A 24166-nucleotide genomic window follows, 5' to 3' on the forward strand; every position below is an offset into this window, starting at 1 on the left:
CGCTTTTAACGGACCTCTGAGACTATCACAGTGCAGGTGCATTTATACGGAGACTTGATTAGACACAGGTGGATTGTATTTATCATCATTAGTCATTTAGGTCAACATTGGATCATTCAGAGATCCTCACTGAACTTCTGGAGAGAGTTTGCTGCACTGAAAGTAAAGGGGCTGAATAATTTTGCACGCCCAATTTTTCAGTTTTTGATTTGTTAAAAAAGTTTGAAATATCCAATAAATGTCGTTCCACTTCATGATTGTGTCCCACTTGTTGTTGATTCTTCACAAAAAAATACAGTTTTATATCTTTATGTTTGAAGCCTGAAATGTGGCAAAAGGTCGCAAAGCTCAAGGGGGCCGAATACTTTCGTATGTCTCATAACTTCTTTTCGTTGATTTTTTTTCTTCTACTTTTTATTACTACTTGTAATTTTGGACATTGTATTGGGCATTTGATTCTTAAATTATATTGATATTGTATTGTTGAGGAGAGTTATGAAGTAAGCATTTCACTGTACTGCTTACACCTTTATCCGTGACCAGTAAACTTTGATTTGTTTGGAAATAGCCCCCTCTCTCTCCCTCTGTTGTTGTGTAACAGTGGGAGTGTAATGCTAACCGCTAGGTCTACCATGAGGAACAAAACAAGCCTTTTTTTATTTAGCCTGTCAAGGTGTGACCGAGGTGACCAATTAGTTCCTGTTCCTGCCTGGCTGCATTAAGGATATTTTTATTTCCAATGTTTACGTTATGGTGCTTACTGTGTGTGTTTGTGCATGTGTGTGTGTTTATGTTTGTCTGTGTGTATGTTTGTTTATGTTTGTGTGTGTGCATGCATGAGTTTATGTGTGTCTTTGCGTGTGTGTGTGTGTGTGTGCGTGCGTATGTGTGTGCGTGCGTATGTGTGTGTGTGCGTATGTGTGTGTGTGTGTGTGTGTGTTGTCTAGAGGAAATGATGGAGCTGAAATGTGTCTAGGCTTAATTGTTGTGGGGGGATGAGTGCAGCAAGCTAGTTGAAGCATTTAATCACAGTACAACAGGGAATTGACTGACAACAGTTATGCCCAGGCCTTGTTTATGTCCTTCTTCCTGTGAGGGAGGGACATAAGGAGTGGCACTTGCCTCCCTGGGGCACTATATCCGTTGTCATTTTATGGCAATGATGTGAGCACAAGGGCAGGAACACCATGTTTCCCCAGTGAGGAACACTCCCCCTCTTTTCTATACCGGGGGCTTTCATTTAAATCCTGTTGAGTTGGTCTTTCTGCACACATTTATATTCTCAATTATGGCTTACAATAGCACCTTTTGTTGTACTAATCAGCGAGGTCCTGTATTCTATCATAGTAATGTGCTGTTCTGCACCACAGAGCCATGTCTCCCTAAAACACTGCCGCAATTAGAAGCATTTGTAAACGATAAGGGAATTAAAATAAAGCGCCTCTCTGTCCGGCTGGCTCTCTGTCCGGCTGGCTCTCTGTCCGGCTGGCTCTCTGTCCGGCTGGCTCTCTGTTGTTTGCGTGGCTCTGAGTGATTAGGTGCTGTTGCTGTGGTTCTGGTTCATGACGTGGTGTGGAGGGAAGGAACACACTGGAACACTCCATCTAGCCCATCCTTTGGTCTCGTTTTTGTCTGCTCTCCTTCTTTTTGGCATTGTTTCTCAACCTCTTTTTCTTCCTCCCTGTCTCCTAGTACCCCCTTTTTGTCCTGGTTTAGAAATGTGACAGTTCAGTGTGTGTGTCCCCCTTTTGAGCGAGAGAGAGAGTCAGGAGGAGAGAGAGAGTCAGGAGGAGAGAGAGAGAGTCAGGAGGAGAGAGAGAGTCAGGAGGAGAGAGAGAGAGTCAGGAGGAGAGAGAGAGAGTCAGGAGGAGAGAGAGAGTCAGGAGGAGAGAGAGAGAGGAGGAGAGAGTCAGGAGGAGAGAGAGAGTCATGAGGAGAGAGAGAGAGAGCGCGCGAGAGAGAGAGAGAGAGAGATAGAGAGTCAGGAGGAGAGAGAGAGTCAGGAGCAGAGAGAGAGTCAGGAGGAGAGAGAGAGTCAGGAGGAGAGAGAGAGTCAGGAGGAGAGAGAGAGAGGAGGAGAGAGAGAGAGGAGGAGAGAGAGAGTCAGGAGGAGAGAGAGAGTCAGGAGGAGAGAGAGAGTCATGAGGAGAGAGAGTGAGAGAGAGAGAGGAGGAGAGAGAGAGTCAGGAAGAGAGAGAGGAGGAGAGAGAGAGTCGGGAGGAGAGAGAGAGTCAGGAGGAGAGAGAGGGAGGAGAGAGAGAGTCAGGAGGAGAGAGAGAGAGGAGGAGAGAGTCAGGAGGAGAGAGGGAGTCAGGAGGAGAGAGAGAGAGGAGAGAGAGAGTCAGGAGGAGACAGAGAGAGAAGGAGAGAGTCAGGAGGAGAGAGAGCCCTAAATATACGTGTCCTATTTCCCCCAGTCTGACTCTTTCTGCCCATTTAGAATGTGGACCATTTTAAAACTCAACTGCAACTTTTCTCTACTGTTTTCATCTGTCTATCTCTCTCTCTCTCTCTCTCCCCCATCTCTCTTTCTCCCCCTCTCTCTGTCTCTCTCTCCCCATCTCTCTTTCTCCCCCTCTCTCTGTCTCTCTCTCCCCATCTCTCTTTCTCCCTCTCTCTGTCTCTCTCTCTCTCCATCTCTCTCTCTCTCTCTCTCTCTCTCTCTCTCTCTCTCTCTCTCTCTCTCTATCTGTCTCCCCCTCTCTCTCTGTGTGTGTGTGTCTATCTCTCTGTCTCTCTCTCTCCCTCTCTCTCTCTCTCTCTCTCTCTCTTTCTCGCTCATATCTTCCTATCCACCTCCTCTTTAAATCCTATCGCTCCCACATCTCCTTTCATTGTCTCCTTCTCCTCTCTCTCATTATGGATGGTAATGGCAGTGCCTTGGCCTGGACCCTGGCAGCTCACGGGGGCAGACCGATGCCCTCCAGATGCCCAGGTGTTGGCCTGGTCTCCCCATCCCTCCTCCCTCACACCCCTCCCTTCGGACAGAGCCCCCGGTCCCATGCTGGGACCCTTATTACCCTTATATCCCAAAGCCTCTGCCCTGTCTGAAGTGGCCGGGCAGGCCGGGCAATGGGAACTATCTTTTCATTGGCTGTGGAATGACTCAGTGATTCTGGAGCACACAGAGCCCCAGTGTTATCACCGGCTTGCTGCCCTTGCCATGAGGAGATCAGGGCCATGTTGCTCCATGTCTCTGAGTCTTCTCCCTCACTACTCTCTCTTTTCGTTCCCTCTCTCCGTTATCCATCCATTCAGTTTCGACAGGGTGTTAATTTTTATCCCTCCTTTTTTTGCTTCCACACCCACCCTCTTTCTCACTTGCCTTGCACTTCTCTTTCCCATCTTTCCCCCTTCCTTTGGCTCTTCTTCTCGTCTCCTCTTGTTTGTCCTTGTTCCGTCCTGCCTCCCCCTTCGGCCTCCTGTGTCGAACAAAGATCACAGGCTTTCTGTCAATGGAGGAAGGGGCGTGAAAGACAGAAGGCATGAGTGAAGACCACAAGATGGGCTCAGTCAATTACCCAGCAGCGCCGTGCCTGGAAAAGCTTCACACTGCGAGACACACATGTGCACACTAAGAAACAAAAGCACATACACACACAGTAATGCTCTGAAACACCAACCCATATCTCACTCTCTCTCACACACACACACACACACACACACACACACACACACACACACACACACACACACACACACACACACAAACCACACTGATTCCAGGTGACAATTCAATCTATTCAAGTGTCAGAGGCTATCTCCATCTCAAGTGACCCATGTTCATGACTAAGAAACACCAGGTGGGACAAAAGTCCTGCCTCCGGCCCACAGCCCACTAGACAGACGAAACACAATTAATGCCATAGTTTCGTTATGAGGTTTCTGAAAAACAGTGAAATCTCACCCACACAGAAAGATCTATTCACTTCCCCTTCTTCTCTCCTGTTCTCTGAGTTGAGACAAAGTGAGCTCCTGTGATGAATTTAAATGGTGCCCCTCCCCTGTTCTCCTCAATTAGAGCAAACACTACCTTCCTCACTCCTTCCATCTACAAATAACCAGAACCCACAACTGTCTCCATTCAGAGCACCCTGCCCCGCCCTGCGCTCACACACATACACACAAGCACCAATATACATACAGACAGATGTACAGTACCAGTCAAATGTTTGGACACACCTACTCATTCAAGGGTATCTTTATTTTTACTATTTTCTACATTGTAGAATAATAGTGAAGACATCAAAACTATGTAATAACACATATGGAATCATGTAGTAACCAAAAAAGTGTTAATCAAATGAGATTCTTCAAAGTAGCCACCCTTTGCCTTGATGACAAAGCATCAGCTGTCAGAGCAGTTTACCGATCACTGTACTTGTACTCAGCCAATCTGTAAATTGCACACCCAACTACCTCATCCCCATATTGTTATTTATGCTCTTGCTCTTTTGCACCCCAGTATCTCTACTTGCACATCATCATCACTCCAGTGTTAATACTAAATTGTAATTATTTTGCCTCTATGGCCTATTTATTGCCTTACCTCCATACTTTTACATTTGCACACACTGTACATAGATTTTTCTATTGTGTTATTGACTGTATGTTTGTTTATGTTTAACTCTGTGTTTGTCAATGGTGTGCGTACTGGGAGCGGAGTCAGGTGCAGGAGAGCAGAGAGTTGTGAACAGGCGCACACACGTTATTGAGGCAGGAGAAACCAACAGACGGACGCCACTGCGTCAAAACCTCCAGCCTATGCAAACGCGCAAACAGTCACAATAATATGGTATAAACACAATAACATACCTCATGAAATAAAACACGGAATAATCGCAAACCCGTAAAGCACGTCAACATAGACACGTAACACAAAACAATCTCACACAAAGACATGAGGGGGAACAGACAAATAAATACATGTAGTGTGATTGGGGAATGAAAACCAGGTGTGCAGGGAACAAGACAAAACAAATGGATAAATTAAAAATGGATCGGCGATGGCTAGAAAGCCGGTGACATCGACTGCCGAACTCCGCCCGAACAAGGAGGGGCCGACTTCGGCAGAAGTCGTGACAGTGTTGTTGTTTTTGTCACACTGCTTTGCTTTATCTTGGCCAGGTCGCAGTTGTAAATGAGAACTTGTTCTCAACTGGCCTACTTGGTTAAATAAAGGTGAAATAAAAATAAATAAAAATGACAACTTTGCACATTCTTGGCATTCTCTCAACCAGCTTCATGAGGAATGTTTTTCCAATAGTCTTGAAGGAGTTCCCACATATGCTGTCCACCAAACTTTTGACTGGTACTGTATGTACACACAGACTGTCTCAGACACGTCAAATCCACATATCACAAAGACATAGATACTCAACGATAATAACCCTTATAACCCTTATAGTCAGGCGTATACATATTGCATATATTCATATTCTGTATATTATGTAGTCCACACACACACACACACACACACACACACACACACACACCGCAGATGCTTTGTATTGGTCTTCTCATGTTGTCTGAGTCGTTTGAGGGAGTAAATAGTGTGGAGAGATTTGCATTTGCAATTCTCAAGTCAGTCAAACAGGCTTAGAAGACTTTATTGGCATGAGGCACTTAGGCTTTTAAACAATACAGTATGTAAATGTCCCTCAAGACACAGAACGCTCTGTACCAAAACAAGAACGAAAACCAGAAAGACATGACACAACATAACAGACCCCCCTCCCACGTCCCAATTTCTCTATCTCTCTGTTCTCATCCCTCTCTCACTTCTTTCACTGTGCTTTTGTTCTATTTTTTTTCCCTGCCTCCACCTGCGGATGTGATGATGTTCTTTTAGACAGCTTGATGACAGACTGCGGTGTTAGTTGAGGATCAGTTTGGCCATTCCAGCATACTGTGGTTGAAGGCAGTCTTTGAACACCTTACTGTCTAACAGTCAAAGACAGTGTAATACAATCACAGTGGCTGTAGAGCCCCGAGCCATGGTACAGGATCAGACCCTGCTGCTCTGTCTGTGGCACTGAGACGTATACAGCTTTGAATACAGAGCAAATGCCATGAACAAAGACAATTAGGATGCAGCCATTCAGGTTGAACTGACTGATCCTGCTCACTGGCTAGAACAAGATGCAGCAGATCTCATTGGAATGTGGATGGCACTGGAATTGACCTCAGGTGTGTGAGATGTGGGTTAGACTGTGTGTGTGTGTGTGTGTGTGTGTGTGTGTGTGTGTGTGTGTGTGTGTGTGTGTGTGTGTGTGTGTGTGTGTGTGTGTGTGTGTGTGTGTGTGTGTGTGTGTGAGAGAGTGTGTGTGTGCCTGCGGACTGTATGCGTACAAGTGCATCATTGCGCCGAGTGGATTTTTTTGTTCGCTCTAATGGCATCTTTAGCAAGACCGTTACGATGGAAACCACGTTACCACGGAAACGCAACCTGTCTCTTTGAATTGGAAGAATATCTCAGCCTCTCTCTCTCTCTCTTTTCCTATTTCTCGCCTTCTCTACCTTTCTCTCCTGACCTGATAGTGCAGCTGATGCCAGTTGAGCGGTGTACACATCAGAGAGAGAGAGAGAAAGGGAGAGATAATGTGTGTGGGTTAGAGGTGAGGAGTGGGGGCAGAGGTCATGAGTCATGAGGCAGAGAGCAGCAGTTGTGAGAACTGTTGCTCTGAAAGAGAGAGGAGGGTGAGAAGAGGATGTGTGTAAAGGAATAGACAGAAGGATGGATGGAGAATTGTGGCAAATGGGGCAAACATTAAACTGAAAGAGTAAGTAGAGGGTAGTTGGAGAAATAATTGCTCACACAGTTGGGTGGAATGGAGAGATGGGGTGAAAAAGAATGAAATCAAAATAGTTCAGATTGAGTCAGTAACGACAGAGTTAGAGGAGAGAGAGCGGAAGAGGTCTGCTCCATATGTATTTGGGGAGAATAGGAGGGAGAGAGAGAGATTGATTATGCTCTTGTAAGTGCTTTTGGCGTTATTGGAACAATGCTGTCCTCCCAATCCAGCCAATTTGAATTAACATTGTGGAGAGAGTGATTGAGAGAGAAATGGAGAACCTGGCAAAGAGATAGCAAGAGAAGGGTGACGGCGGATGCTGAGCGAAGGGGGCTTTGGCAGTCCGACAGAGAGGGAGGGAGTGAGGGTCTGGAAGGAGGACAGAGAGATGGATATCAAAAGGAGGGTTTTAAGTAGGACAGAGATACAGTGAGCTCCAAAAGTATTGGGACAGTGACACATTTTTTGTTGTTTTGGCTCTGTACTCCAGCACAAATATCATACCCCCAAGACATGCTAACCTCTCACCATTTATATAACAGGGGATGTTAGCATTTTTTGGGGTTATGATATTTATGCCTCTAACTTTCTCACTTATAATTATTAACAATTCATTCAGGATTATCCTTAATCATGGTAGAATCTACATTAATGTAGAAGTGTTTAGAAACATATTCTATTCTTATTTATAATAAAAGTGACTCCAAAATTACACTATACATTATTTACCATTAATTTAAATTCGGCTCAAAATAATCTGAAACACAACCAAAACAAACAATAAATGCATCCAACAAATGTATAGAGTCACAAGCTTGATGTAGTCATGGGACCAAATTCTTCACTTTTGACTTCTTTAATACACATAGAAGTGAATGTGTCCCAATACTTTTGGTCCCGTAAAATGTGGGGACTGTGTACAAAAAGTGCTGTTATTTCTCAATCGTTTACCTTCTATGAAAATACCCTCAAATTAAAGCTCATAGTCATTGTATGATTTCCAATCCAAAGTTCTGGAGTACAGAGACAAAACAAAACAAAACATGTCAAGGCCCCAGTACTTTTGGAGCTCACTGTAGATGGTTAGAGACAAAGAGAACAAGATAATGGTAGGGTGTGGAAGAAGTTCCTAGTGCCTCGATCACACCGACAACGTCATTGCATTTTGGTACAACAGAATTACATTCATTTTCAATGAATCGCTGCGTTTGCCCTGCAGCTTTGCGTTGCAGAGGAAGTTGCAGTGCGTTCGGTGTGGTACATACATTGGATTTATCTAACGTATGCGGCAAACTGTATGTATAGACGGCTTGACAGAAATAGTAGCAGAAGGTGAATGTTAAACTATTGTTGCATACTAGATGAAGCTGCATACTATTTTTGTCGGTGTGTTCTAAGTGCAAGAGAGATGGAGGGACACTGAGAGAACGTGAGAATTTGAAGCAAGGATGGAAAGAAATTGAGAAAAAAGGTGTGAGGGTCTGGTGGAGGAACCAGAAGAGGAGAGTGAGGGCGGGAGGAGCTGGAAGAGGAGAAGATGGGAGGTAGAGAGATGGGAGAGCGAGATAGATGGATCTGAAGGGACAGAGAGCAAGATGGGCGGAGAGATAGATGGAAGACAAATGTACTGTACACTCACAAGGTTAGGAGCATTTGTCTAATTTGATTCCTTTTATAAACTCAACTTCCTCCCTCCCTCCTGCCCTGACTTCTCTCCCTGACTTCTCTCCCTCTCTCCCTCCCTCTCCCTGCCTTCTCTCCCTCTCTCCCTCCCTCTCCCTGCCTTCTCTCCCTCCCTCTCCCTGACTTCTCTCCCTCTCTCCCTCCCTCTCCCTGCCTTCTCTCCCTCTATCCCTCCCTCTCCCTGCCTTCTCTCCCTCTCTCCCTCCCTCTCCTTGCCTTCTCTCCCTATCTCCCTCCCTCTCCCTGACTTCTCTCCCTCTCTCCCTCCCTTTCCCTGACTTCTCTCCCTCTCTCCCTCCCTCTCCCTGACTTCTCTCCCTCTCTCCCTCCCTCTCCCTGACTTCTCTCCCTCTCTCCCTCCCTCTCCCTGACTTCTCTCCCTCTCTCCCTCCCTCTCCCTGCCTCTCCCTCTCTCCCTCCCTCTCCCTGCCTTCTCTCCCTCTCTCCCTCCCTCTCCCTGACTTCTCTCCCTCTCTCCCTGACTTCTCTCCCTCTCTCCCTCCCTCTCCCTGCCTTCTCTCCCTCTCTCCCTCCCTCTCCCTGCCTTCTCTCCCTCTCTCTCTCCCTCTCCCTGCCTTCTCTCCCTCTCTCTCTCCCTCTCCCTGCCTTCTCTCCCTCTATCCCTCCCTCTCCCTGCCTTCTCTCCCTCTCTCCCTCCCTCTCCCTGACTTCTCTCCCTCTCTCCCTCCCTCTCCCTGACTTCTCTCCCTCCCTCTCCCTGACTTCTCTCCCTCGCTCTCCCTGACTGCTGGCTGATTGAGGAGGAGTGACCCTGGACATATTGACTGAATCAGCCAGACAAATAAAACAAGCATTAAGTGTTTTTTTAATACTGTATGGGAATACATTACTCTCAGGATAATACGCTGAACTAATTGAAATGAAAAGCCATAGATGACCGGCTAGCCTCTTTTGCTAAATTAGATTTGGTGGAATTTAATATTTGTGCCGTGAATGATTCATTCCTTTGTATTTAACTGAGGGTTAAATGTATGTGTGTGTGTGTGTGTGTGTGTGTGTGTGTGTGTGTTAGTAACTGTGTATATTTGACTTTTGGCTTTACACACGCAAATTAGCAAAGAGTTGATGAGGGAGAGTGGAGAACACACACAGGGGACTATAAGCATAACATCACTGTAGCGAAGGTCTCAGTGTGTGTGAGGCCAGGGGGTGTTGAGTCAGACGGCTAGTAGAATAATGAGGGATACGAGGTGCCTCCGTACCTTAAAGGGCTTTGGCCCCATCTGATGACCCGGCGCCCAACTAATCAGTCCATTTGATATCTCACTGTGTAAATGGCCAGTGGCATGGTTCAGTAGGAGTGTTCAGTTAGCAGCAGTAGCAGTGGAGCGCAGGTTGGTGGGAGACAGTGTTGTCTTGTGGATGTGCTGAGATTAGTATGTATAAAATAGAGCTACTATTTATTCGGGGTTTGTGGCTTCCATGCATCTTTGCTGGCAAAAGTGTCTGTATTTCAATTACAGATGGTGTCTGGATAGTTTCTCACAATATGAGAATAACAAGCTGAGATTCCTCTCCAGTGTTTTATCTCAGCGTATTATTCAGGTCTGTGTTGTATCCATGAAGGCCATTTTCTTTCCAGTAGTACATCAAGATGCTGAGCATGAAATGGATAGCGTAGTCATAGGGTGGTGTGTGTGTATGTGTGTATGTGCATGTCTGTAGGGTGTGTGTGTGTAGGGTGTGTGTGTATGTGCGTGTGTGTAGGGTGCATGTGCGTGTCTGTAGGGTGTGTGTGTATGTGTGTATGTGCGTGTCTGTAGGGTGTGTGTATGTGCGTGTGTGTAGGGTGTGTGTATGTGCGTGTGTGTAGGGTGTATGTGCGTGTCTGTAGGGTGTGTGTGTATGTGCGTGTGTGTGCGTATGTGCGTGTGTGTGCGTAGGGTGCATGTGCGTGTCTGTAGGGTGTGTGTGTGTATGTGTGTGTCTGTAGGGTGTGTGTATGTGTGTGTCTGTAGGGTGTGTGTATGTGAGTGTGTGTAGGGTGTGTGTACTGTACAGTATGTGCTCATGATGTCAAATTGTTGCAGATATTTTTAGAATCTTTGGGAAAATATAATGTATGTATTGTATCCGGCTCAGATAGAGAGTGAACACATGGAAAATGTAATGTATGTATTGTATCCGGCTCAGATAGAGAGTGAACACATGGAAAATGTAATGTATGTATTGTATCTGGCTCAGATAGAGAGTGAACACATGGAAAATGTAATGTATGTATTGTATTCGGCTCAGATAGAGAGTGAACACATGGAAAATGTAATGTATGTATTGTATCTGGCTCAGATAGAGAGTGAACACATGGAAAATGTAATGTATGTATTGTATCCGGCTCAGATAGAGAGTGAACACATGGAAAATGTAATGTATGTATTGTATTCGGCTCAGATAGAGAGGGAACACATGGAAAATGTAATGTATGTATTGTATCTGGCTCAGATAGAGAGTGAACACATGGAAAATGTAATGTATGTATTGTATTCAACTCAGATAGAGAGTGAACACATGGAAAATGTAATGTATGTATTGTATTCGGCTCAGATAGAGAGCGAGCACATGGAAAATGTAATGTATGTATTGTATCTGGCTCAGATAGAGAGTGAACACATGGAAAATGTAATGTATGTATTGTATTCGGCTCAGATAGAGAGTGAACACATGGAAAATGTAATGTATGTATTGTATCCGGCTCAGATAGAGAGTGAACACATGGAAAATGTAATGTATGTATTGTATCTGGCTCAGATAGAGAGTGAACACATGGAAAATGTAATGTATGTATTGTATTCGGCTCAGATAGAGAGGGAACACATGGAAAATGTAATGTATGTATTGTATCCGGCTCAGATAGAGAGGGAACACATGGAAAATGTAATGTATGTATTGTATTCAACTCAGATAGAGAGTGAACACATGGAAAATGTAATGTATGTATTGTATTCGGCTCAGATAGAGAGCGAGCACTTGGAAAATGTAATGTATGTATTGTATCTGGCTCAGATAGAGAGTGAACACATGGAAAATGTAATGTATGTATTGTATCTGGCTCAGATAGAGAGCGAGCACATGGAAAATGTAATGTATGTATTGTATCTGGCTCAGATAGAGAGTGAACACATGGAAAATGTAATGTATGTATTGTATTCGGCTCAGATAGAGAGCGAGCACTTGGAAAATGTAATGTATGTATTGTATTCGGCTCAGATAGAGAGCGAGCACATGGAAAATGGGAGCAGAGACCAGGCAGGAAAAGAAAGAGAATGGAGGATAAAAGGATACACGTGTAAAAGTGGAGAAACAAAAGCTTTGCTTGAAATAGAGAAGTGTTTTTAATTCATTCTCAAAGAGAGACAGATTACCTATTGTAGATATTCAGTTTCCAATGGTTGCTGCATACCAGCATCTTGTGGGAGTTGATACTGTCGATATGTTAACGTGGCTGCCGTTGTTGAAAAAACGACCGTACAGTATATTTTGCCCTGGCGTCCCTAAATTCACTGTCATGTTGACTCAACCCCAGTTTGAATGTGAACTTGTCTTCCCGCTCAATGACAGAGAGAGGGAAAGCGTGTGAGAGAGGTATAGAGAAGGTGGCTGCCAGAGGCTTGTCTGTACTGTGCCACAGCTGGTGAGACAGTGTGCAGTCACAGTGTGGGAGAGGAAGTGCAGCCTCACTCCAGCGTCTGTGCAGCTCTATGCCCGCCTGCCGCTGTTAGGAGGATGGAGGGATGAGAGCCAGTGGATGGATGCATGCAGTGTGGGTTGTAATAGGGTTTGAACAATATCACATTTTGATAATAGTGATTTTAGGAATACAGTCGTTTAGCAGATGCTTTAATCCAAAGAGAAATTCCATGGTAACAGAATTACACTGAGACTGGGCCTCATTCAGCATGCTGAATATGTTCTAACTTTAAGTCGCTTTGGGGAAATTCCATGGTAACAGAATTACGCTGAGACTGGGCCTCATTCAGCATGCTGAATATGTTCTAACTTTAAGTCGCTTTGGGGAAATTCCATGGTAACAGAATTACACTGAGACTGGGCCTCATTCAGCATGCTGAATATGTTCTAACTTTAAGTCGCTTTGGGGAAATTCCATGGTAACAGAATTACGCTGAGACTGGGCCTCATTCAGCATGCTGAATATGTTCTAACTTTAAGTCGCTTTGGGGAAATTCCACGGTAACAGAATTACGCTGAGACTGGGCCTCATTCAGCATGCTGAATATGTTCTAACTTTAAGTCGCTTTGGGGAAATTCCATGGTAACAGAATTACACTGAGACTGGGCCTCATTCAGCATGCTGAATATGTTCTAACTTTAAGTCGCTTTGGGGAAATTCCATGGTAACAGAATTACGCTGAGACTGGGCCTCATTCAGCATGCTGAATATGTTCTAACTTTAAGTCGCTTTGGGGAAATTCCATGGTAACAGAATTACACTGAGACTGGGCCTCATTCAGCATGCTGAATATGTTCTAACTTTAAGTCGCTTTGGGGAAATTCCATGGTAACAGAATTACGCTGAGACTGGGCCTCATTCAGCATGCTGAATATGTTCTAACTTTAAGTCGCTTTGGGGAAATTCCATGGTAACAGAATTACACTGAGACTGGGCCTCATTCAGCATGCTGAATATGTTCTAACTTTAAGTCGCTTTGGGGAAATTCCATGGTAACAGAATTACGCTGAGACTGGGCCTCATTCAGCATGCTGAATATGTTCTAACTTTAAGTCGCTTTGGGGAAATTCCACGGTAACAGAATTACGCTGAGACTGGGCCTCATTCAGCATGCTGAATATGTTCTAACTTTAAGTCGCTTTGGGGAAATTCCATGGTAACAGAATTACACTGAGACTGGGCCTCATTCAGCATGCTGAATATGTTCTAACTTTAAGTCGCTTTGGGGAAATTCCATGGTAACAGAATTACGCTGAGACTGGGCCTCATTCAGCATGCTGAATATGTTCTAACTTTAAGTCGCTTTGGGGAAATTCCATGGTAACAGAATTACACTGAGACTGGGCCTCATTCAGCATGCTGAATATGTTCTAACTTTAAGTCGCTTTGGGGAAATTCCATGGTAACAGAATTACGCTGAGACTGGGCCTCATTCAGCATGCTGAATATGTTCTAACTTTAAGTCGCTTTGGGGAAATTCCATGGTAACAGAATTACACTGAGACTGGGCCTCATTCAGCATGCTGAATATGTTCTAACTTTAAGTCGCTTTGGGGAAATTCCACGGTAACAGAATTACACTGAGACTGGGCCTCATTCAGCATGCTGAATATGTTCTAACTTTAAGTCGCTTTGGGGAAATTCCATGGTAACAGAATTACACTGAGACTGGGCCTCATTCAGCATGCTGAATATGTTCTAACTTTAAGTCGCTTTGGGGAAATTCCATGGTAACAGAATTACACTGAGACTGGGCCTCATTCAGCATGCTGAATATGTTCTAACTTTAAGTCGCTTTGGGGAAATTCCACGGTAACAGAATTACACTGAGACTGGGCCTCATTCAGCATGCTGAATATGTTCTAACTTTAAGTCGCTTTGGGGAAATTCCATGGTAACAGAATTACACTGAGACTGGGCCTCATTCAGCATGCTGAATATGTTCTAACTTTAAGTCGCTTTGGGGAAATTCCATGGTAACAGAATTACACTGAGACTGGGCCTCATTCAGCATGCTGAATATGTTCTAACTTTAAGTCGCTTTGGGGAAATTCCATGGTAACAGAATTACACTGAGACTGGGCCTCATTCAGCATGCTGAATATGTTCTAACTTTAAGTCGCTTTGGGGAAATTCCATGGTAACAGAATTACACTGAGACTGGGCCTCATTCAGCATGCTGAATATGTTCTAACTTTAAGTCGCTTTGGGGAAATTCCATGGTAACAGAATTACACTGAGACTGGGCCTCATTCAGCATGCTGAATATGTTCTAACTTTAAGTCGCTTTGGGGAAATTCCATGGTAACAGAATTACACTGAGACTGGGCCTCATTCAGCATGCTGAATATGTTCTAACTTTAAGTCGCTTTGGGGAAATTCCATGGTAACAGAATTACACTGAGACTGGGCCTCATTCAGCATGCTGAATATGTTCTAACTTTAAGTCGCTTTGGGGAAATTCCATGGTAACAGAATTACACTGAGACTGGGCCTCATTCAGCATGCTGAATATGTTCTAACTTTAAGTCGCTTTGGGGAAATTCCATGGTAACAGAATTACGCTGATGCATATCAAACAAAAACCATTGATTTCAAATTATAACAAACCATAGAACATAGAATTTCCACTGAAAATGTAACAAAACACATTTACAGGAATAACTGTGCAAATACAAAGTTTGGTAACAGAATAAAACTGAGGGAGATTCTGTTACCAAACTTTGCATCTTGCACAGTTTTCCCAGTAAATGTTTTTATTTATTTACTGTGTAAATTGTTCAAAGAAGTCATTGTTGTATAGTTTGTTAAATCTTGAAATATTTTTTTGTTTGTTTGGCATACATTTAAAAAAAATCTGCGTGTAGTTCTGTTGCCATGGAAAGCGACTTTCCATGGCAGTGAACACATATTCAGTATGCTGTATGTGGCCCATTGCAGGAAATGAACCTACCATTTTGCTGTTGAAAACACCCTGATATGATGATTATATAACAAGTATATCGACTGGGGTCAAGTCCCGGTCACTCAACTTTTTATTATAGCTGTGCAGTTTTGGAAGGATCTCGTCAATGTTTTACATCATTTTGTTTTATTCTGCATTGTCCTACTTCATTAAAATATCATTTTAGATTTCATCCATATGTATGCCAACTATAACAAAGTAACCCTCTTTTTCACTCTCTACCCTTTCTCATGCTATCTCTTCCTCTCGCCCCTCTCCCGCTCTCCCTCTGTTCTTCTTTTCAAATTCAGTTCAAAGGTGAACTTTATTGGCTTATTGGCATGACTGCTGTGTTGCCAAAGCAGTTGAACACCGGATCAGCAGCACATCCCTCCCTCCCTCCCTCCCTCCCTCCCTCCCTCCCTCCCTCCCTCCCTCCCTCCCTCCCTCCCTCCCTCCCTCCCTCCCACATTCAGGTTCAAAAGAGTCTTTATTGGCAGGACATGGTTATACAAGTACTGCTCCAGTGTTAACACACAGCTAGTGCAGTAACGACAACCTCTTCCTCTCTGTCTGTTCTCTCTCTCCAATAATACTTCTCTATATTGTTTTTTACTGTTGGTGGGTTCCATGGGCTCCCGAGTGGCGCAGCGGTGTAAGACACTGCATCTACAGTCCTTGGTTCGAATCCAGGGTGCATCACATCTGGCTGCGATTGGGAGTCCCATAGGGCGGCGCATAATTGGCCCAGGGCCCTCTGGGTTTGGCCGGGGTAGGCCGTCATTGTAAAATAAAAACGTGTTCTTAACTGACTTACCTGGTTAAATATATAAAAATACAAGTAAAAATAATGTCTGTGTGCTCTGCAGAATGTGTGTGAGAGGAGAGAGAATAGATGGGAGTGAATTAAACATTTTTGATGTTGTAAAGGAGGTTACTGGGTTTACTGGCCATTGTTCCATTTACATATTGTTGTGTTTAAAAGCTTTGACAGCGTCGCCTTTCATGCCAGTCTGAATCTCAGGGAGAGCTAGTGTGTGTGGGAGTGTGTGGGAGTGTGTGTGTGTGTGTGTGTGTGTGTGTGTGTGTGTGTGTGTGTGTGTGTGTGTGTGTGTGTGTGTGTGTGTGTGTGTGTGCGTGTGTGTGTGTGTGTGTGTGTGTGTGTGTGTGTGTGTGTGTGTTGGAGAGGGAGACAGGTAAAGGAAAGTATGAGAGGTGGAAAGAGATGCTTGTCCTGTTGTCCCACTTCACAGACGGAGTCAGACCAAGTCAGAGAGTTAACAAGGGACTGATACTCTTAACAATTCATGAGTCCAGTGGCAGGTTGGATGCTCTCCCACCAGAACCTAAAAAGCCACAGCAGACACATGCCTTGTAGGAGTTTTGTCAGCCAGCCACGGCCCAAGGGCACGTTAGTGTGCCAGTGTCACGCCTGGCAGAACGAGGGCACACACGCACACACACACACACACACACACACACACACACACACACACACACACACACAGGCTCAGTGACAAAGCAGAGTGAGAGGCAGCCAGGGAAGGAGGAGGGACTGTGTAGATTGGCTTATTGTCTTACCCTGTCTTGTAACATGTTCCGCTTTGGAAATACTCCTGTCATGCCAATAAAGCAGATTTGAATTTTAATCGGGCTAATTGGTGGGAGCACGGGTAAGGAGGAGCTGCGAGGGAGGGAGAAAAAGGAGAAAGCGGGTGGTCTTTTCACAGTGACGGAGAGCGTACTTACATGTTGCCTGAAAAAGAACACATAGAAACTCAGACACTCGCTCACACAGAGACCTAGTTGACCTGTCTGAGCTGTCCATGAGGTGGGGATGTGTTCTGGGTGCAGGGTTAGAGGTGGAGGCTGACCACTGCCCCTGTCCTGCTCTGCCGTGTGTGTGTGGGCGTGTAAGAGTGAGCGCATTGAGGCAAACCTGGTGTTACCTCGAGCTCTGTGGGTGCTGGCACGGGGAGTCAGTGTCTGTTAGCACAGAGACGTCTGAGTGTGAAGTGGCGAGACGCGGCAACAGCATGACCATGGCTCAGGGCCTGATGTGGCGGAGAAAGAGGACAGGTGAAATTTAGGATGAGGGCAGAAAGAGAGGTAGGTAGGGAGGTAGGTAGGGAGGGAGGGAGGGAGGGAGGGAGGGAGGGAGAGAGAGAGAGAGAGAGAGAGAGAGAGAGGGCATGCAGCAAAGGAATGACATTGGCCATCTGCATGTCATGACCACAGGACTAACCTACTGTAAGACGGGGGTTTTGAGTGCATGTCATGACCACAGGACTAACCTACTGTAAGACGGGGGTTTTGAGTGCATGTCATGACCACAGGACTAACCTACTGTAAGACGGGGGTTTGAGTGCATGTCATGACCACAGGACTAACCTACTGTAAGACGGGGGGTTTGAGTGCATGTCATGACCACAGGACTAACCTACTGTAAGACGGGGGTTTTGAGTGCATGTCATGACCACAGGACTAACCTACTGTAAGACGGGGGTTTGAGTGCATGTCATGACCACAGGACTAACCTACTGTAAGACGGGGGTTTTGAGTGCATGTCATGACCACAGGACTAACCTACTGTAAGACAGGGGTTTGAGTGCATGTCATGACCACAGGACTAACCTACTGTAAGACGGGGGTTTTGAGTGCATGTCATGACCACAGGACTAACCTACTGTAAGACGGGGGTTTTGAGTGCATGTCATGACCACAGGACTAACCTACTGTAAGACGGGGGTTTTGAGTGCATGTCATGACCACAGGACTAACCTACTGTAAGACGGGGGTTTTGAGTGCATGTCATGACCACAGGACTAACCTACTGTAAGACGGGGGTTTTGAGTGCATGTCATGACCACAGGACTAACCTACTGTAAGACGGGGGTTTTGAGTGCATGTCATGACCACAGGACTAACCTACTGTAAGACGGGGGTTTTGAGTGCATGTCATGACCACAGGACTAACCTACTGTAAGACGGGGGTTTTGAGTGCATGTCATGACCACAGGACTAACCTACTGTAAGACGGGGGTTTTGAGTGCATGTCATGACCACAGGACTAACCTACTGTAAGACGGGGGTTTTGAGTGCATGTCATGACCACAGGACTAACCTACTGTAAGACAGGGGTTTTGAGTGCATGTCATGACCACAGGACTAACCTACTGTAAGACGGGGTTTTGAGTGCATGTCATGACCACAGGACTAACCTACTGTAAGACGGGGGTTTTGAGTGCATGTCATGACCACAGGACTAACCTACTGTAAGACGGGGGTTTTGAGTGCATGTCATGACCACAGGACTAACCTACTGTAAGACGGGGGTTTTGAGTGCATGTCATGACCACAGGACTAACCTACTGTAAGACGGGGGTTTTGAGTGCATGTCATGACCACAGGAGATGTTGTGGGCTGGTCAGTATTTCTGCAGCTTTTCTATTAAGACAGAGATGGTAATGGGAGTAAAGATGTCAGACTGCTGCAGCCCTCAGTGGGTTGCCGTCTAAAGACAAGAAATGCGCCATAGAGAAACGGGTTTCAGTCAGCTAACGTCTCATGTCGAAAGGCAAAACAAAGAGCTCTCCGTTTTTTTCTTTGGTCTTCCGTTGGTTCCTCTTCTCTTTTCCCTGGAAGGGCTGCTGTGACGGGTGGTTACATTATAATCACAATCATGTTAGGGGCAAAATTAGCCAAATATTTTAATCAAGACCTGGGATTTTTTAATTAGGGTTCAAAAAGTAGTTAGAATAAGGTCAGCGCTAATTAGGTGATGGTCTGACAAATGTGAGAACTAATTAAGTCTGCATGTGTTTGATTAAAGATAAGGAGGTTTTTATGATAAGAAATATGATGATGAAGCATGAGAGCAGGGAAGAGAGGGGAAGAGAGGGGAAGAGAGGCAGGTCTAATTGAGGTAGAGCTAATACTTGTGAGAGAGCTGGAGAGAGACAGAGAGAGAGAGACAGAATGAGACACAAGTGAGTGAACATGTTCATTACCTTTTTTGAAACTCATTTTGATTATGTATTCTGAGTGCATGCATTATTTGTGTTCATATCAGCATGTTTGATTGGACAATTCTGTTAGCAATTATGTACTTTATGAGGTGTTGTGTGTGTGTATCCTGCACTGTAGATTTTAAACAAGCTAGTCTTCTAGCTATACCCAGCTGTTCCTTCTCTCTCTTTCTCTCTCTCCCCTGCTCTCTCTCTCTCTCTCTTTCTCTCTCCCACTTGCTCTCTCTCTCTCCCCCTCTCTCTTTCACTCTCTATCTCTCTCTCCTGCTTGCTCTCTCTCTCTCTCTCCCTCTTGCTCTCCTCTCTTTCTCTCCGTCTTGCTCTCCTGCCTCGCTCTTGCATCTCTACCCATCAGGCAGTGCAGAGCAGCAGTCAATAGCAACCCCCCCTCGCTCATGTTCAAAGAACCCCTTATAGGCAGGATAGAAATATGCATTGTCAAAACCTTGGAGCAGACAGCGCACTCACACAAGTAGAAAAACAGCAATGGTGGTTATGAAAAAAAATCAAATACACTTGAACATTCTTCAAAACGGCAAAAAATCTATATTGTTGCTGTTGGCAGAAACCCGGTACTCTTACAGGCTTGCAGTAATGCAGAGCACACCCACATACGGAATACAATGTACATTGAATACTTGTGTGGGTTCAGGTGGCGTGGACTATATGACCTCACTATACTGTATATGCTGTACTGTAGGTAACTTTGTCCCAGTACTCCTTATGCTGTGCATATAGTGCATAAATGTATCACGGTGTGTTTTTGCCTCTTGCATACAGGTTGTGCATTGGTGTGTCCCTGCGTGTGTAATTGAAATACCTGAGTTATTGACTCTCTCCCCCCAAGTCTGATGGCAGCTTGGTGAGTGTGTGAGCTCTCTCATTGGACCGCCGTGGGGCAGGCAGCCAGGCAGAAAGAGGAACTATCTCCGGCTCTGTCAGATAGGGCTGGTAATAGTCAGGGACCTCACGATGTTAGGTGCCGAAATGGATTGCGATTTCCATGATTCTATATGTATTGTGATCCCATACTGCGATTTGATGTTCCAAACATATTGCTCACTATATGTCTGCTGCAGAGAGATGAGAAAGCATGAGAACATTTGTTTTGATCAGTCAGGAAATTAAAGTGCTGAAGACATGGTGGCTCACTATTTAAAAAGAAGATGGAGAACAAGCTATAAGATGAAAAATACCAGAGTTTTGGTGCAGGTACAGCCGACCAGCGCTAGCTAACGCTACCTAGAAAATAAATATATGTGTTTTTTTTACAAATTGATACCTCGAGTCAAAGTATCAATATAATATTGTCAAGAAATAATATAGTGATATGTAACTGAATCGGTTATTCCCCCTCATCACTACTGTCAGGGCTTCTGGGTGCTGCTGAGAGGAGGCCATACATGTACATCCTGTCTGTCTCTGACAGCACCAATCGGCTGTGGGTTAGCAGCTGTGGCTGGCGCTGCCCTGACTCCCTGGCCCGCTACTGCTCACTCACTCTGCAGTCTGTACCAGGTCACAGCCCACCAGCCACCCGCTCCCCTCATTGTTACCATAGACCCCCCCCCCTCCCTCCATACTCACCTTCTCTCATGATTCCATTGCTCTCTCTGACTAATTTCTCTCCCTCCTTTCTTTTCTGTCGATTCCTCTCTCTTTAACCCTCTTCGTTCCTCACCCAGCGTACTCTCTCTGTCTCTGTCTGTCTCTCTCTTTAACCCTCTTCATTCCTCACCCAGCGTACTCTCTCTGTCTCTGTCTGTCTCTCCCTTTATCCCTCAGTGTTGTTCCCTCTCTCCCCTTATTATTTAGCCTCTGTCTTACGGTCCAGTACAGTAGACTGCAGTGGCTGCTTGGGACAGACAGGGACACACTCCCTCCTCAGGCATTTTAATGTGTGCTAATCGATACCCCAGCGCTCAGGGAGGTGATAATTCAGACTGACCTTAATTATTGTTGCTGTAAATGAAGCCAGTCTTTATTTGGCTCTGGGTCTTTTTTCTCTCTTTTCTTCTTCTCCTCTTTTTTTTGCTAATGAAAATTCTGCGGACCTCTGGCTCTCTGAATGACTGCATGGGCCAGTACATTAACACTGCTCTTAGAAAGAGAGGAGGGGAGCTGCAGGGGACCGTGTGGAGGAGGGGGGCTGGAAATTCAATTATAACTGTGTCCCGGCAGTAATTTCACTGGAATAAATGGGACAGGGAGCGGGAGAGGAGATAGAGAGAGATCACAGGAGAGAGGGACATGAGAAAGAAAGTGGCAAAAGGGGATGAGATGGGATGAAGGTAGTGTGTAGAGGGACACATGGAGGAGGGCTAGAGGGTCAATCATGGCCTAGTGGAGAGGAGGGTACAGTGGAAATTTACATTGACTTAGACATGTAGAATATACTGTTGTGGAATATACTGTTTATTCACAGTTATTGTGTATGATATATCATATGTAAGTGGCAAACACACACAGCATACTTATTCACCCCTTTCTGCTGTGCCTTTTCAGTGGTTTAGTCTGATCTCATTCATGTGGAAACAAGGTAACGGATCAACCCATGTGCGTCCCCTGGGTTATAGAGGTTAGGCTTTGATGTTGAGTGAAGCACGGATTCCTAAGCCAAAGAGATTTCAATACCCTGCCCGGCTGACAGACACGCCTGGTTTTACACTCCGACGCACACACTGACACACACAGAAACACGGCCGCACACACGCACACACACACACACACACACATATACAGTATTGGGAAACAACTGCAGAGTGTTGTCTAGACGCCTCCTCTCCAGTTCAATATTCAATGTGGACATGTAACATAGCATTACTGACCTCCACTCTTCTGTTCCCCAGGATGACAACTCTATGTTCTTCCAGTTCGGCCCGTCCATCGAGCAGCAGGCCTCGGTCATGCTCAACATCATGGAGGAGTACGACTGGTACATCTTCTCCATCGTCACCACATACTACCCCGGATACCTGGACTTTGTCACCAAGGTAGCTCACTGATACACGACAGGGTAGCTCTCTCTTTTTCCCTCCTTCCTTTGAATAGTGCCACCAGGCAGTCCATGAGCAGATTGTAACGTCACCGTGGACTTATCGTCTTAACTTCTAGGATAGTGATAGGAAGGCAACTACTAAGCCGGCGGCTAATCTCAACTTGTTCATGTAGTCAGGAAGTGTCAGTAGGTATTTAAATACTGTTGCGTTGAGAGAAATCAGATTGGCCCTGTCAAATGGCCCTTCAGCCCTCTCACACGCCTCTGTCTTCCTCAATGTCCTTGAACACTTATTGTGATAACTCAATATGACATATTATCATACCCGACCCTACCTCTCACCCACCTACTTCTTCCTCCCTGGTCCCTCCGTCCCTCCCTCTACCCTGTAGATCCGGAGCACCATAGAGAACAGCTTTGTGGGCTGGGAGCTGGAGGAGGTTCTGCTGCTGGACATGTCAGTGGATGATGGAGACTCTAAGATCCAGAACCAGCTGAAGAAGCTGCAGAGCCCCGTCATCCTGCTGTACTGCACTAAGGAGGAGGCCAACACCATCTTCGAAGTGGCCCACTCCGTAGGGATCACGGGCTACGGCTACACCTGGATCGTCCCCTCACTGGTAGCTGGGGACGCTGAAGTGATCCCTGCCGAGTTCCCTACAGGTTGGTTTGGAAAAAGTTCTATGTGATTTATCTCTATTTAAAGTCTATGATTGGTTGCTGTTTTGATGTTGATTTATAGTTGGGAATATGTGGGACCAGGTAGCTGGTACTGATCAAAACCTAATCTGAAATCCATGCACACAATGCATATTTTTGGGTGCAAAATCTTACATTGATATTTCTGCATGATTTACGATAAATCATCGTAAATCGCTTGCATCTCAAGTTGATGGATATGGCCCTTAATAATGTATTACCATGTTAGATATGTAAATCATATGATGTGTGATGGTCGAGTGGGCGAGGTAATGAACACGTTTTTCTGCAGGTTTTAACTGTCCCTTGAGAAGGTTTGTCCTGCACATTAGTCTGTGACAGATGGCAGATACTGCATGAATTAAGGGTGTTTTGTGTCAAACTGTCAAAATCAACACTTCAGTTTATCACTGTTGGATGAATTTACAGTATAGGCCTTACAGTAACCTTCAGAATGTGAATTGTCTCACTAAGTTCATATTTCTAGCACATGTAGGCCTATACCTTCAATGGAGAACTTACTAACTAATTTAGAGTACAAATAATGTGGTATGCGATATAGTTAAGGCCTGGTGTTTGCGATGGTTCAGTGTGAAGCCAAGGTGCACGCTAACATGCTAATTTGTTAACAGGCACGCTAAATACTTTTCGGCCATATTTGATGGCCTCCAATCCTCATAAGTAATTCCACTGATGCGTTCCTTAAGTGGCACTCTGGGGAAATACAGTATCTCAATCTCACCTCCTCCCCCTCCACTATCCCTCTCTCTCCTCCTTCTCCTCTATCCCTCTTTCTCCTCCTCCTCCTCTATCTCTCTCTCCTCCTCATCCTCCTCTATCCCTCTCTCCTCCTTCTCCTCCTCTATCCCTCCCCCTTCCTCTATCCCTCTCTCTTTCGCAATTCACTTAAACACACATCTCGTGACGCATAGATATTGCTAACGTATTTAGCATGTGACCCTCCTAATCTTACATCACAGACAATGATGAGCTGTCTGGCACCAATGGCGTGGTTTTGTAATCAGGTCCTCCAATCAACAGATAGAATGAGAAGGAGGGGCGGGGAGTAGAGGACTACTGCAGTTCAAATGGAAGGACAAGGGGTCTGGTTCTCAGAGCACAAGTGCTCACACACCTCTAAGTCAACACCATTGTCCTCCTCTTCCTGTTTACCCCCATTGCTAAGGGAGATGAGATTGTCTAAGTTGTTGCAACATTTTCCTCATGTCCGGAGATGGACAGGTCCCACTGGCTACCAACCAACCAACCCTTTCCACTAGCATGCACACACTCTAGTTCTATAATATCATTTTT

The 24166-nt window shown here is 45.2% G+C and overlaps 1 protein-coding gene across 1 annotated transcript in view; it reads left to right on the plus strand.

Annotated features, from left to right (window-relative positions):
- LOC110538963 (glutamate receptor ionotropic, NMDA 2B) overlaps positions 1 to 24166 on the plus strand; it is a 113438-nt gene that overhangs the window by 57123 nt on the left and 32149 nt on the right. Inside the window, exons 4-5 of the mRNA XM_036938478.2 lie at positions 22005 to 22148; positions 22546 to 22816. Coding sequence (XP_036794373.2) covers positions 22005 to 22148; positions 22546 to 22816 — 415 coding nt within the window. The remainder of the gene's footprint in view (positions 1 to 22004; positions 22149 to 22545; positions 22817 to 24166) is intronic.

The sequence above is a fragment of the Oncorhynchus mykiss genome, chromosome 12, assembly GCF_057628025.1.
Source record: "Oncorhynchus mykiss isolate SJ-2025 chromosome 12, ASM5762802v1, whole genome shotgun sequence".
Classification (NCBI taxonomy): Eukaryota; Metazoa; Chordata; class Actinopteri; order Salmoniformes; family Salmonidae; genus Oncorhynchus; species Oncorhynchus mykiss.